This window comes from Cottoperca gobio, chromosome 5 (assembly GCF_900634415.1).
Source record: "Cottoperca gobio chromosome 5, fCotGob3.1, whole genome shotgun sequence".
Taxonomy (NCBI): domain Eukaryota; kingdom Metazoa; phylum Chordata; class Actinopteri; order Perciformes; family Bovichtidae; genus Cottoperca; species Cottoperca gobio.
In genome coordinates this window covers 4881374-4897777 of record NC_041359.1, presented here as the reverse complement: position 1 = coordinate 4897777, position 16404 = coordinate 4881374, and the positions used below count along the sequence as shown (strand labels likewise).

General features: G+C 38.4%; 1 protein-coding gene across 2 annotated transcripts in view; it reads left to right on the top strand.

Moving 5' to 3' along the window:
• cntn6 (contactin 6) overlaps positions 1-15661 on the top strand; it is a 93244-nt gene extending 77583 nt beyond the window's left edge. The window contains exons 16-23 of one of the 2 annotated variants that reach the window (XM_029432578.1): positions 1718-1867; positions 2452-2522; positions 2938-3172; positions 3271-3386; positions 10968-11145; positions 11901-12013; positions 12934-13102; positions 14221-15661. In XM_029432578.1, the coding sequence (XP_029288438.1) occupies positions 1718-1867; positions 2452-2522; positions 2938-3172; positions 3271-3386; positions 10968-11145; positions 11901-12013; positions 12934-13102; positions 14221-14309 (1121 nt within the window). In that variant the 3' untranslated portion in view covers positions 14310-15661. Of the gene's footprint in view, positions 1-1717; positions 1868-2451; positions 2523-2937; positions 3173-3270; positions 3387-10967; positions 11146-11900; positions 12014-12933; positions 13207-14220 lie in introns of those variants that run through there. The other variant, XM_029432577.1, reaches the window with a different exon arrangement.
• The last annotated feature ends 743 nt before the right edge of the window (positions 15662-16404 follow it).

The following is a 16404-nucleotide window of genomic DNA, read 5'->3' as shown; positions in this document are numbered from 1 at the left end:
TATTGGAGTTTTCAGGCCAATCCAGATATTTGAGAATAAAAAAAATCTAATAATACTGCACCAGCTGTTATTAATTATTTACACAAACACATAATATAAGCAAACATTTGGATCACAAAGATCCCTTAAAGGGGTACTACAGTGATTAAGCATTGCAGTTTCTTTATCTAGGGGGACTTAAAAGAGATACAAAAAAAGAATAATCAAAGTCTAAACAGCAGAGCCGGAGATATCCTGACTTTGAGTAACCAGTTAAGCTCCAGAAACACTGGAGCCTACATTTCCCATAAATAATATAACAAAAAGTGTCTAATGTTAGATCCTCCCTCCCTTGTAAATGCAAACGTCTTTCAAACTCCACACCCTAAGTAAGTAACACAGTCTTCCTGTTAAAAATAAAAACATTTCTTGATGACATCATGAGGGTTACGTTCCTCATTTTAGAAAGTTCCCTTTAACACCACAGAGGACTATTTACTGTACAACTGTTTTAACAGGTAGTTTCAAGTAAACTGATCTTCATGTGAAATCAGTGAAGTGCCCCTTTAAATATTTTGATCAAGATTTGAACTGAGTGTAATTTTTTAATTTGAAAAAACAACTTGCTGGTGCTTTCTAGTGGAAAAACGATGTTATGGAGACATTTCAGCAAACACAATTTGTGTATTTCAGTACTGCACTTTCTCGTTACTTATCAGCTGGTGACACAGATATATATGCGATAAGCTAATCAGCCTTGCTAATTTGTCTGTTGAGCTCTTGTTCAAACAGCTAATGTATGTGTGCAGTTTGGAGGAAAAATGTGCCTGCCATGAACAAACCTGAAATTAAACAAAATGAAAAAGTGGTGCATGCAAGTAAAAAAAAAAGTCGTATTTGAACAGATGTTAATGTTTATTAGACTTCGCATTTGCTACAGTTGCAGCAGTTAAAGACAAAACAAGGACTGAATTACGGACACCTTTAAGTATTTTAAATGAATTAATCCACTAAAACAACACTACAATAAATCCTACCTTTGTGAAACTAATAATATACATTTTTTAGACACTATGTCAAAAAAGGATTTTCAGCGTAGACTATAGTAAGTGGTGCTGCTGTGTGATTATGAAAGGTATTTGTAATAATACAGGGGGTAACTGGGGATGAACAGAGTATTACAAACACATGTATCTCTATTCTCTGTTGATAATGAATGAAGTGGCATTAGAAGTCTGCATCGCTGCCTTTATGAGATTGTATGTCCATTGTCCAATCCTTTTTTTAATCTTTTATTTACGGGTCTTGTTAATATGGCTATATGAAGTCAGCATGAGAATATATAAAGATATTATCCTTCTTATACTCCATACTAATTACCAGACTATTTGTCAGAAACAACCATAAAAGGCTGATTAAGTGAAATGATCTACATTAATTTCCCTTCTGTAACCTCAACCCTGTTTTATATAAGATTACAGTTTGATCTGAAAGACACTGATTTAAAACATAACAAGCTGAATGCAGGAAGATGTTTTGTGTTTCAATTCAATGTATTTATGTGTAAAATTTCTTTACAATACAGAAGTGTAGACCAGTAAATTCACTGTAATTGGAATAGTTTTAAAAGTTTTACAACATCATGGTTTGTGAAATGTTTTTTATCTGTTGGAGGATAAGTGTGAAAAAGTAAAACAAAACAAAAAAAACATCTAAATTCTAAATTCTTTAATCCTAGTTCCTGATTCTGTGCCTGGACAGATGATGCATGCAACAGTGAGAGATTTGAACCCCTGGGTGGATTATGAATTCAGGGTGGTTGCAATCAACAGTGTTGGTGTTGGAGAACCCAGCACGCCGTCAAAACAGACTCGAACCAAAGCAGCAGGTATCTTTTCAATTTGTTCTCTCCACGTCATAACAATTCAATCAGTCCTACTTGGAAGAACGTAATGTAACTGTTCTACCTAACTGTGCTACCTGTGATGTTAGACATTCAAAAATGTTCTTTGTTTTCATGCCAATACTTTGATTACTCAGTCGCATGCAAAAGAAGTGGAAATTGAGCTACACTTTTAAACATTTAAGTATCAACACTAAGCTTGTGTATGTCCGCCTACGTGATTAATTAATAGACAGATCTTTCCACACATGAGGCGTCGACATGAAAGTGTATTTTGAGCCGGTTCGCTGAGTAATTCCATCCCGCTGGTTGAATCACAAGGGAACAAGTTTCCAGTTGTGCCTCACACATGGGGCCGACATACAGCGCTCGGCTAATAACGTCATCGTACACGGGTGGTAATGCCTCTGTCAATAAAAAGCAAATTCCTCTGACGTGTGACTAACCTGTTTTATGTAAACAAGAACAGTTCGCACCTCGTTCAAAGCTGTGCGGTTTAACAGAATCCTCTGCACCTGCCTGAGACATAACAGCCCAATCGGAGGGATGATTATGTTTCCTTTGTTTAGTTCCCAAGGTTGCACCAGTTAATGTGAGTGGTGGCGGAGGAGCTCGTGGAGAACTTGTCATCATGTGGGAGGTAAGAGGATTATTAAAATGTATGAGTGGGCATTCATTGTGACAAAGCATTCTTTGAATCTTTTGAGGAGAACAGACTTTTGTCGGCAGTGGCCTGGCTTCAGTGGAATGGCTTTTAATTAAAGGCAGAGCTTTTCTGATTTGCTGCCTGCCGGCTGACTCCCCCCTGTTGTGTTAATCAAAATGAAGATACGGAGCTAGTGTGCATTTCATACGTGTAAATCTAGAGTTAGGTGACAGCTTTACAGTTTTTTGGATGTGGTTCAAATAGAAAGATGCTGTATCAGTGTATTTGCTCAATAGTTGGTTAGACATAAAACACTATTACTACTTCACTTTTTTTTACAACTCCCCTAATTCAATTTCTGCTCACAGTTGTGTGGGTCAAAGGCATAACTTTTCTGTCCCTATCTCAGCCAGTTCCAGAGGAACAGCAGAGCGGAGAGGACTATGGCTATGTTGTGGCTTTCCGCCCTCTTGGCAGCAGCACCTGGATCCAGACAGTGCTGGCGTCACCTGATGCATCCAGGTATATTTACAGAAACGACAGCATCGCTCCCCTGTCACAGTTTGAAGTGAAAGTGGGCGTGTACAACACCATGGGAGAGGGACCGTTCAGCCACGTCATCACAGTTTTCTCCGCAGAAGAAGGTGAGCTGCACCTGTGCATGCTGCAAACAGAAATAAAGTTGATCGTGAAATGTACACTTTATTGCAAACATGCATTATTCATGATCCATCCTATTTAGAGCCCTCTGAGGCGCCGTCAAGAGTTTGGGCCCGCGCTGTGTCAGCGTCTGAGATCGAAGTGTACTGGGAGCCAATTCCCCCCGGGTCCAGCAGTGAGAAGATCATTGCATATGAGGTATGTAAAAGAAAAGTTGAAACACTAGTCCACAAGGAATATTCAAACAAGGAGTAGACATTAATCCCTGAATGACTGACAGTACAATAAGCTGGCGTTCATTTGACTAGAACCGCCGGTGGCGACAACATGGAAATGTTCTGACATTGAAATACTGCATGTGTTGAAGCGGCAGCGAGCTAATCTAGGGGATGAAGAGGTCTGTTGGCCACTTTTCCAGTCTCCAAAAAGAACTCAATACCAAGGCTGTCTGAGAGCTTTTATTCACAATAATAAAAAAAGAAAGTGTGAACATCATACATCACTATCCTGTACAACAAACATTCCCCTGGGGGATTTGGCTGTGGAAAACCTAGATAAAAATAACTTTCTCTCTTAAATCCCAGATATTGTATATGGTACGGTATGCCCAGGTGGCTTGACCTCTGCAAGAAGCTTTGAGGTCATTGCCAGTGTTTGTACACACATTTTTAAAAGACAAGGGTTTCGAAGCACCATGGTTGCGTTTATTTTCGGGAGCTAGACAGAGCAGCTTAGCTGAGCTGAGACTAATGTTTGCATGAATAGTCGTGCGGAAATAGCTAAGATTATTGTACAATATTGCTCCTATATAGAAATACACAGCTCTTTAATGATATAAATGAATAAGTTCAACTTTTTAAAGTTGTCACATATTGAAATTATATTTTTTGTACATTCTTATCTAGAATGAAAGACTTTATGGTTTATATTATTTAACACTATTGCTGCAGCTGACTGGACAAACTTCATCTGACAAAATAAAGTCTACAACATGTGGGTAGATATGAATTCACATTCTCACGATAACTGACTGGGTTTTTGTGAAGTATTTTCTTGTATCTAATTTAAAACTTGAATTGCTTCTCAAACCAGTTTCAGTGCATCGTTTAAATTGCAAAGACTGGGCACCATGCCAATGAGTACTGTACAAGGCAGCTACAGTCAGTTATGTTTCACTTGGGTTTCCAATTTGAATAATATAGCTACTGTAAAATATACAGTAATTATCAAATAACATATTAAATGAACAGATACTGAGTCAGTTTTTAGATTAAGTTAGCCAATTAATTTCAAGAATTCACCACTGTTGAATTCTAAAACAAAGAGTTGGACATTAAATAACACCTGAAAAAACTTACAACCCAACTACAACTATTTGATAGTTGATTTGATTTGACAACAAAGTTTACCCTGTGCTTTCAGGTGTGACCCTGCAACCCTGTCCGCTAGAAAAATAACGTTCCCATACAACTGAACTGCATTCGAGGGAAACATTTTCTCCCAGATTACAGTCGCAGTTGTAAACACGTGGTTAATGTTGTAAAGTTGAATAAAACTAAATAAAAATGGAACAAGTAAAAGATCATGGTTTTGCTGAAAATGAATATGGTTGTTTTGTTATTGAAGTAAAATAAGTTCTACGTTGAATTTTGGTTTAACACGAGACAAGAACAGTGGACTTTGATTATTATTATTATTATTATTATTATTATTATTATTATTATTATTATTATTATTATTATATACAAGTAATTAAGTAAAATAATTTATCATATATTATATATCACCTTCTAAAACAAAGGGGGGGGTGGGAGACAGTTCCAGAGGGACAGGGCTCTTACGGCAAACATGCAATCACCCTTGGATTTGTAGAGGGAGCGGGGTACGAATAAGAGACCTTTATCGGATGATCTGAGTGGCCTAGGGGTGGTATAAGTATGTAAGAGGTCGGAGATGTATGGAGGGGTCAGGTCATGTAGGCCCTTGTAAGTGATAAACAATATGTTGAAGTCTATTCTGTATTTTACGGTGAGCCAGTGAAGGGATGAGAGGATATGTGTGATGTGGGATCTACGATTGGAGTTATTAACAGCCTGGCTGCAGCGTTTTGCACCAGTTGCAGGCGGGACAGGGCTGCTTGGTAACACCCAGGTTTCTTGTGGAGGGTTTAACATTGGGGGCCAGAGGGCCGATGTAGGATTTTACATCTGAGACAGTTATCAGGACTGATAAGATAAGTAAAAAACAAACGTAGTCTTGGAAAAAATTCATTCTGGAGTGTAATGTCTTCAAATATATTGTTGTGTCAGTCCAAAACCCAAATATTCACTAAATATAAAACTGAGAAAAGCAGGAAATCAAGTATTTGAGAGGCTAAACACAGAAAAATGTGCTTTAACTATTATCAAAATGGAGGGCGATATGTTTCTGTCACTGCACTTATTGTTGCAGCTCTACATTACAATAATAATACAATAATAATACACAGTAATGTAGTTGAATGTAAGGAGTGTTTCCTCCTATTTATGCCCAACTCTGCAGGCTACCACAGCCATCTTTCACAAACACAACCATGCCGTAGATAGTTTTGTTTTCCTGTAAGTGCAGGTTCGAATCATCAGCAGGTGCACTGACACTTATACCTGCAATAATTGATGGCCACAGTAGAAAAAAGCTGTTAAGTGACATGCTGTCACATTTTAAACTGATATTGGAAACACAACCACATGCTTTTATTTACACATGCAGCAGACACAGAGAAACATTAGACTGATCCACTCCCTGTGCCGGGCTATTCAAATGAGGACATCGATGTAGAGAGGCAGCATTAATGTTATATCTACTCACCTTTACAAGGGATGAGGGGCTACAGAATGGCCAATGGTGACCTGTTGTTTGTGTAGGTTATTCCATTAAAGGTAAAGTGAAGGAACTCCCTCGGACAGGGTATCACTGATGCATGACAACAATGTGTTTAAGTTTATTGGGGTAGATCAACGGCTTGATTGGACTAGTTCCGGTCTCATCACAGTAAAAATAAAAAAACTGTTGTTGTAAGTAACATGGTTGGTTATTGGGATAGCACTTGAGAAAGGTATACCTGCTCGTCCCAGAAAATAGATGGAATAAAAACTTTTGTATCTATAGTCCTCTTGAAGAACTCCAGAAATAGCCTCATCTGTAGTTGCGCTTGAATGTCCCAGATGAAGATGTCCACAACCTCATGAGAGGCCATAGTGAGAGCATAACTCATTCATAATGTCCTGTCCATACAGTCTGCCAGAACACAGTGCCTTGCCAGAAATGTATTTCACCAGAGGGTTTTAGTGTTGGGAATCATGAAGTGATCCTATTAAGAACCAGTTGCAAATGATTACATTTTGGAGAATCGTTAAGCCAACACTACAGATTCCTGTTATTTTACACAGACAAGCATAGTTTACAGGGTGTGTGCTCTCTGGAGTATGTTTTTGTGTGGGACCATGGGAAAAAAGACAATATGTTTCATTGTGTGGGAGAATTTTATCAAGGAGATGTTTTTGCCTTGATAGTTTGGTTCTTTTGAGAAAAAAAGCTTTGTCCATCATAAATGACTATAAAACCGATATGTATCTAATTAAAAAGAAGAATAAAATACAGAATCAGGCTGATAAGTAGAAACATATTGCAGACTGAACTGATAAAATCCTCTCCTTGCCTATCTGTCCCAGCAGGATGGATCAGAACTAAAGGCTTTCTATGTGTGTTGGCCAACAAAACCATTTACGCATTGGTAACAGTTCCTTTGATTTCAGTGAAGTATCTTCTAAAATGTCTGCTTGACGTGTTAGCGCTGACTTGAATGTGTATTTGTATTCTGACTGTTGAGGAAGGGTATGATGCATATAAACCACACCAATAGCAGATGAAGAAAAGTAATTTAAATGATGTTCTAAAAAATCACACCATCTAAATTTGGCTGCATATTTGAGGTGAACTGCAGTCACGTCTTACCTAACTTCGCCACCATGACAACCATGCTATTTTGTTCTCGGAGACGTCGCCTCTGCTCAGTGGCATTCTGGTCACATACCACTTTGATTGGAATAACTGTTTGAAAGGTATGAGAGGCTGAGAGGGTAATGACTCATCACCCCACCCTTCAATTTATCTCCCACTTCACCCAACCTTTTGCTTCTTCGCCTATGTGAAAATATAGCAGGAGCCCTTGGCTACTTCTTCACTGACTGAATGCAGAGGACATAAATGCAGCTCCAAGTCTAAAAGAGTAAGAAAGTATAAAATACTTCAGAAAACTCAACCTCTCTACACTTTGAACCACACACTTTTGAGGCTGTCTTTTTCTAAAAGTATACACCACTACAAAAGTCTCTCACCATGGCAGGATTAACCGGAAATCAGGCCACATGCAGGGCAACAGAGCTCTGCCCTCCTGCCCTATCTGAGTCCATCAGATCCATCACATCACAGACACGGCAGCTTCATTATTTGCTCAGACACCAAGCACCACTCAAATGCCGGAAGAACGCCAAATTGCCTGTGGTTTTCTGTGTGCCAGTTAAAAGCGGTAATATGAATTACAACTTTGTTTTGGAGTGTAAGAAAAAAAGATTTTGACAAAGGGCCTCTCTGCAGGACAGGCACACCATACTTAGTTATTGTACTACAGTGTGAAAAATATTTGGCACACTTGCGATGACCAAAAACTAGTTAACAATGCCTGGGACATTTTAGGGGTATAGGTTCCTTGCCCGGGAAGCAGACACATGTGGAAGCTAATGTTTACTTACTCTGGCAGATGTGTCTGGTGATCCCCTCCCATTTGGAACTGATGGACCAATCACACTGTTATTGCACAAACTCAATTTATTTCTCACTCACAGACATATTGATGCTAAACCTTCAAAGCTCATCCCTGCAAATTTAAGGGTGCTGTCTAGAATTGCTCTTTGTGAAAAGTGTCTTAAAGTAACTTCTGTGATGATATGGCACTTATAAAATAAAATTCAAATTGCGTCCAGAGATCTTTTGGTCTGCGCTTGTTGATAACGCCCCTTGGAAATTGAAGATTAACTGACAGGAGTCTAGACTAATTGGATGCAATTTGATCTGGCGATGTCATTTCTTTTCATTAATTTATTAACGGACATCACACATTCATCAATATCTCTGTACATGTGCGAGTGTTAGCCAGCTGGCTAATTTCCAACTGCCAGGCTAATGGGGTCGCTGGACAGTTGCTCACTTTGCCTGGTTGGTAATCCAGCCTTGTCTCTGATTGAGACTTGGACAGTAATAGTTTAAATGTTACTAAAACACCCCTACCTAATGTTAATTTCACTAAGCCATGCATCCCTAAATTACTGTTGCTATACAAGCTTTTCATTCTAGCAATGTACATTTTAAAGGGATTACGGTGGCATATATTCTGTACCACCCCAAATGTGTGGTAATCTTTGAAACAAAGGGTCCTTGATTTCGTTCTGTCGTAGACAAAAGTAGGCTTCTGACTTTTAGCAAATTATGTAACACTAAGATAGCAACTTTTCTAATGTTTACTATAGAAATACATTATGACTTTTCTTTTCTATTGTTTGCATTTTCAAAACTAAATGTATTAGGATGAGGAAAGGATTTGAGGAAGACGAACAGATGACTTTGGCTCAGTCATCTCAGGTAACCTCCCCCACACCATGTCACAGAGCAGGACAGAGGCACTATTGGGACCCAGAATCTTGAACCGTTTCCCCACAAAATGTTGTAACTAATTTAGAAATGAGGTACTAATTATGGTTGTTGGAAATAGCACTACATTTCTACTGTGATTATTTTTTCAGCCAGGCATGCTAATGTTAACCGCTTTCATTAGCGCAGAGCACTGTTAAATACATTGCTTGTACTTTTCGGGTTTTGAAAAGGCTATAAAAACAGATAGGTTTCTAAACCCTTTCAATGCAGAGTATACATTTTAGCACAGTTGCACACTGCTTTTGCATGTGAAGAAATCCAAAGCTTGAAAAGCCTGCCTTAAAGTTGCTGATCTCCGACTGCACAATCGCTGTTTGGGGAAGGGGTTGGCAAACCGTCAATTTCCTTTACAATTTAATAATTGGTAGGGGAAACAACAGAACAGCTTCTGTTTTCTACACCAAACAACTTTCTGGTAGACCTTCCTAAATTATTGGGCACATGTTGACGTCATTGTCATTTAACTTTATGTTTGGTACTTTCAGCTGTCGTGGATAATTTGGTGAGCTCTGCAGTCAGCAGGTTTACTGGCAGGACAATCCAGTGAAAATCATTTGTGTTTCTGTTACTGTTCTCTTTATTTCAGTTGTTTTTTATTACGCACAGTATCAGAAAATAAGGCCATTCATATTTCATTCATAAATGAAAATAATATTTAAATATCTGTACACCCCACACACAAACATTGATATTGTTGAAACACGGGTGGTACTGTTTGATGCACTTTCCTGCCACTGTCTCTATAAGACTTTAAGATGCAGCAAGACAGCTTAAGTCTCTTTAGATCCCTCTCTTTCATCCTTCTTTGCATGGTTTTAGATTCGTAGCAGAGGTGGTGTTTAAACACGCTAAACTTCTTCTGCTCAGGTATTCTCCCAAGTGCTGGTAAAACTGCTATAATTAAACTGCTGGTGTAAAAAAAAAACATCCGAGATGCATCTGTTATCAGCAACTCCAGGCCCTGTCACTAATCTGCCTTTCCCAAGCAAGATCGCCGAAAACCTGTGTGCAGCCAATTGAATAAGTACCTACTTTCCAACCATCTGTTTGACATTTTCCTGTCTGGTTTTCCTGTCTCGTGTTAGGGTCATAAATGATCTCCCTATGAATACAGATTCTGACATGCCTCCTTATTCCTTATCATTGTACTTCTCACTCCCAGTGCTGCTTCTGGTATTGCTGATTGTTAGATACAGTATCACTTTGTACTTTTCAAATGTGGGTTGGACTGCCTCTGGACCTACAGTAGCTGAGCTGATTGTATGGAACTCTGTTTTTTTTTCTTCTTCTTCTTTTAAGTTCGGTCCTTGAATCACTGGTTCAGCATATTACAAACTTAACCGAGACAAGCCCAGATTTCTGTATTTTTAATAAAATACTCTAGTATAACCTTTGCATAGATTCCCTTCTTGTTACATTCCTTGTGACATCCTAATCTCTATAAAAAAAATGCTGCGTTCAAATGTAAAAGATACAAGATTTTTGTATTGGAAGAGTTCTGGTTTCCATTTGTAGGTCAAGCAGTATTGACCAATTACATTTGAGGTGGAACACATTGGCCAAAAAGCAATCTGGAAACCCATGGACTATCATCTGACTATGATTTAGCTTTTTATTAGCCAAACATTAGTTTGTAAAATGGCTACTTGTGAAACAATCCGTTCATAGACATCGTCTCAAAGCTCAATTCTGGCGTCTGAAGTCGTTAATTTCACTGAAAACAATTTGCTCACGCAAAAGGAAGACTTGGCCCGGAATAAAACCCAAAACAAAAAATATTGGCCATTGCACCCAGAGGCCTATCATCATCTGAATGATATTCACCATAGAATAATACTCTACTCTACAATACTCTTATTTACAAGCACATTGTGTGACTGAGTAGGAAATCAATAAGGTTGGATTTGACTCTGCTGCCACTGCTTTACAGATTTGTACCGGTTTATGGAATGTTAATAGAAAATGGAAAAAGGCAAAGGTAGACAATATTGCTGAAGGTCTGTGGTGGTAACCTTTGTATATTTGGTTCAGGTTCTCTTTTGGGAGGAAGGATCTCAGCCGAGAGCAGAGAGAGTGAGGGTTATCGACACCTCAGCTCTGCTCTCTGGCTTGAAGGGCAGCACAGTCTATCTGATCTCAGTCAGAGCCCAAAACAGCGCAGGACTCGGACCCTGCAGCCCAGCTTTCAACATCACAACCAAGAAACCACGTGAGTCCACACACAAATGCTTTATTTTATTTTTTGGTCTTTTATTTGAATGACTTTCCACAGTAGCAGGTTATATTTAAACACAATACCCCGATGCCATACTGAATGTATGTTGGAGGGGTTATTGGTTGCTGGAGTCATTTCTCCAGGTCTACACTAGCCATGAAGCCAGTAGATACCATTGAGGCCATGTCCTCTCTAATAATTCTGGGACTTTAGGGGGTTAACTTATACAAAAGGGATTTATATTTTACAGTTACGTACATGTTATGGATGTTTCAAGGCAGTGCAAGGTTGATTCTGACATATTTTATGTTTAAAACATATCTATTTCTATGTAAAAAAATCTATATAGTATGTACATGAAAGGGAAATAATGATGGAAGATAATATTTATATAAACTATATGTTATGGTCTTTTTATGTTTAATATCGTTGGATGTCATTTTGCACTAACAAAAAAAAGGCCACAGCAGCCATACTACCTTAGTCAGAACTACTCCCAACCACTAAAGAAATATGATGGAGTAAAGATGTTTTTGCTGCTTCATGGTGAACTTTTCATTTCATCCTAATAAACTGTGTTTTACGCACATAAATGAAAAGCATGCATTTGTCTTGACCTCTGTTTTTCTCCAGTGTGTTCCAGGAGTGACGAGTATTAGTTTGAAATGCATTCTGCTGCCAGATGATTACAACACAGCTTCATGCATTTATTTGTACACCTTGTGTCTATATAATTACACATATTGCAGCTCCAAGTCAGCCTCCGGGGAATATTGAGTGGAACCTGACCAACTCTAAGATTTTTCTGAATTGGGAACACGTCAAGGCGATGGAAAATGAGTCTGAGGTGACAGGATACAAGGTGAGTTTGTCAGAGTAATAGCAGAAACTCCAGAAGTGGAGAAACAAATAGAGCCTCAGCAGCTGTCATCCAAATAAATGGTTTTCTCATCGCAGTGGAAAGATAGACCTCAGCACTCCAGTGTACATTATGGATTGGCCCTGTCTGGCCTTTCAAAATTAAAAGATCTGTTCCAGGTGATAAAACGAAAGGCGTCATGCCACAAACGGTTTCAGCTTCTCCCAACCACTACAACAATGAATCCTATCAGATCCACTTTGCATACTTCATGTGGAAAAAACTCTGTTTGATCATTCTTTCCACAAATACTGTATATATATATATATATATATATGTAATTTATTCTCCAGCGATATGCAGTGTTGCTCATTTAATGATAAGTCTGTTGTGATGCTCTGTTGTAACGGAGCGTGCAGTACCTGTTGACAGGAATGGTTTCAAAATGTATTAATGACATTGGTGAGAATCAAAAGTTAAAGTTTCTCACATGTTTTTTTATCTTTTTCATAACGAAATTTGCAGTTTGGCTCTCAGCGCCGCATGTTTATTTTAAAGTATGAAATAAAACATGATATTGCATTTTGATGAAGATGAAATGACATGTGTAAAATGTGAAACAAGGATGCCTGAGGTCGTGTTTTGAAAATATGTTCCTTTACTTTGAGTCACCGGGCCAAACCAGCACCTCACATGGCATTCTGAATTCATTACCTCCTGTAGAGAGGGACTGAATTACCAAAATTCTCAAAATATCTTGCACACACTTCTCCTGCTTTTTGGGAATTTGATTTGTTTTTTCACACACTAAATTATTGTGTTGACTGAAGTCATACATCCCTTTGCTAAGAGGTCATAACGTTTTATTTTCTGACTGAAATGAAGAATGAAATGTTCACTAAAGGATCCGCACTCTCCTCCAGGTTGTGTATCGGCAGAACTGGCACGGCAGGACTTCTGTACTGGTAACCAATAAGACCAGTGTGGAGCTGCAAATCCCCTCCGGAGAGGACTACCTCATTGAGATCAAAGCTTTGACCGAAGGGGGCGATGGCACCAGCAGCGGCCCCATCCGCATACCAAAGATGTCCAGTAAGTTTGAAATGCTCTGCAGCGTGCAAATGATTGGAGCTGGAATTAAGCAGAGAAGTAGTGGGATGGGTGCACTGTGTGTAACTAATCCCCTGTGTGACTGATGCTGTTTATCAGCTTCACCGTAGCTTGAACAAGACCTTCAGAATACACATATGAATTGCAATAAGTCTTCACCATACACTACAACAGTGGCTTTTAATTGTGTTGTCCCAAGGAACACCCTTGTGAAAATGACATTTCCAAGGCAAAACATTGATGTTTGCATCCTCATAAATATAGAATATGCTGTATTAAAATGTAAATAGAGGCTTTATTGTATCTAAAATAGACAATTCACAATACAAATGGTTTTAGACAAGAGCTTTAGGTTTTAGAAAAGTGCTTTCATAAAACCTATTATTATTTTATAATGTAACAGGCTATACATAATAACAAAACCATGTGTCATGAACCCACAAATCAGATTGTATTGTTTACCACACCTAGGCTAGTTCAACCTCAATAGCAACAATACTTACATAGGAAGAGCCAGTTAATGACTAATGTGTGCTCAGGATGCTTAATAAAATAGAATTTAAATATATTGGGATTTTCCTTTGATACCTGCATTGATAGTTCCACCATGTGGCAATTTATAAAACACCTTCCATTTTTGTTAATTACTCCTAAGATGTCAGTTGTTGAAGCAAGATAACTTATTAATAATAATAATAATTTATTAACTTTTAACTTATTGTATTTCTCTCCAAATACACCATGTGCATTTCCATCCACACAAACTGTTTTTTCACCACCAATAACGCAATTCTCATTCAGTATTCATCAAAATTGGTATATATTGTGTTTGATATGAAGCTATTAATTTGTTTGTTGAATTCCATACTGAAGTAGACTTGGCATCAAAGGAAGCCCAAATACTCCCACGATGTAGGTGTTCTCCCATGACACACATGAACATCTACACCCAGATTCAAATATTTAAACATTTTATATTCTTAAAATGACAAGTTTAGATTGTAATGCAACCTTTGCAGAGGTATGTGTTGTCTTAAAGTTATTAAAACAAATATCAATATGCATTCTTTGGTTAATTATTTATTTTCTCTTCTTTCCAGGTCTTAACTCAAAAGGGTATGTGTCTCCAGTTCCAATGAAGATTTGCTGTTTTATGATGTTTTTTGTATTTTTTATGTTCCTTATGTAGCTTCTAGCTTCTGTATGCCTCCATATTCAGCTCTGGACTTTAGAATGAATATAGTTTTTGATTTTCTTCTATGTGTCAGATGTATTGAATAAGAATCTAACTTGAGTGTTTCTCAACCACTGGTTTGCAAACCAAAACAAGATGATGGGAGTTTTCTGTCAAATGCCCACACATCTGTGGCTGGACTGTTATTCACAGGCAACAGCACGGTTACAAAACATTTTCATCTGCCCATTTTCAGGACCACTGCAACCCTCCAGGATGCAGGAGTTTGATAAACATGGAAATATGAATTTCTTATCTGTCCCAGTTTCCCATTTTGCCTCAACTTCCAAGTTATTTCTTGGCTTGCTGTGACCGCTATGAATGTTACAGACCAAAATGTAAAAGTTTTCCTATTTAACTTCTGGTTAAAGTACCTTTTAAAAGCGCTTGATAAATAAAGTGTATTATTATTATTATTATTATTATTATTATTAACATACGATACATATATATGTGCTTAGCACTACACAGCCCTCAACCGCATCAGTTTGTTTCATAGGTAGCTACTAGCGCTAAAGTAGGATCAGCTCAGCTCCTGAGCGTACTCCCATAACAAACCAGCAGTGATTTTCTCAAAGGCACACTTCACTGATGAAGCATTGACCATTGTCAGTGTCACAAAGGAGGTCAAAATTCATTCAGCAGAACCAGACATTCGGTCAGAGATTTGGGTTTGTTATGGTAGTAGCAACTAATGTAGCCTTAAGCTGCTAGCCTCAACCATGAATATGGATCCACTACTTTTCTTGGCAAGACCTAAAAGTTGTTTAAAAGGCTTTACACAACTTAGTTTTTTACATATACAGTAGTATTCCCCAGGAACCATAAACACACTTTGATGTTATAAAAAGAATGTTGAGTTCCCCTTTAAATCTGCAAAGTTTGCTTTTCAAGTAAAATCTCAATTTCTTCTTTTGTTTGTCTTTGCAAAAATCGTATTTCTATTAGCTTTTTTGAAAGTAGAAAATAAAACAGACTCAAATGTTCAATGCGTAAGATCTGCCATAATTTAAACTTAAAACATTAAAATAACGAACTAGCATTATCAACAGAGTGTGAAGAGGTAACAGTGTTGACGTTCTGTCAAAGACGTCTTTGTGTTGTGTTGCAGAGATATCTACTGAAGTTAGCATGCTAACTGACTAATGACGCTGGTCCAGTCTGTAATACCACTTGCTCCTCTAGAGCCGATAGTAGCATCAGTCTGCCCTCAGTACAGAGTGAGAAGTACAGCTGCCTGACTCGCTTGTAAATATTACAGCCATGTTCTGTGTCTGTTTATTGGATTACATTCAAAGTGGCAGAAATGAGAAAACCACCTGTACCACCTCACCTCCTCCTCACAGCTACAAGGAGGCTGTTTCTCTGAGTGTCAGGCTGTCAGCAGCCCCGGGAAACGGCGTAGCTTCAGTTAGCAGCTAGCTCGAGTGCAGCCACAGCACCGGGGAACAGCAGACTCCCCGTTGCCCGCTGTGACTGCCGGCGTAGGGGCTTGTTCTGGCTGACCTCAAGTCTCTTCGACCGCTGACTGGGGCTCCGTCTGACTGAGGTGGCTGCAGAGTGCTGGCTCTACCGAGTGCCAGCTCTGCTGTAATCCGCCACAGAGAAGATGAGACGAATATGTGGGTCGTTTTCTAGTTTCTGCCATTTTGGATTTAGTCCAATAAAACATAACGTTACACGGACTACAGCTCAGTAAACACAGATGGATCAGCTCCAGATGAAGATTATAAAATGGCAGTGTTTTCAGACCGTCAAATTTTGCATATTCTTTTTTTTGCATAGTCAGTCAGTCCATGACTGATTGACAGGCATTACACAGGAGTAAATGCAATACACAATATAAATAATATATTAGAATACAATAAATATGCCAAACTACAATATGAACATTACAGATTGTAGGACCCAGTAGTAGAGGTGAAATACTGTATGCCCAGTTTCTTTGGAGCAGGTGGCTCAGAATTACACATTGAACATTTAAGTAAATTTGATACATGTAACAACATTCATTTTAATAATAACCTTTCCATACTGGCTAATGTAGCTC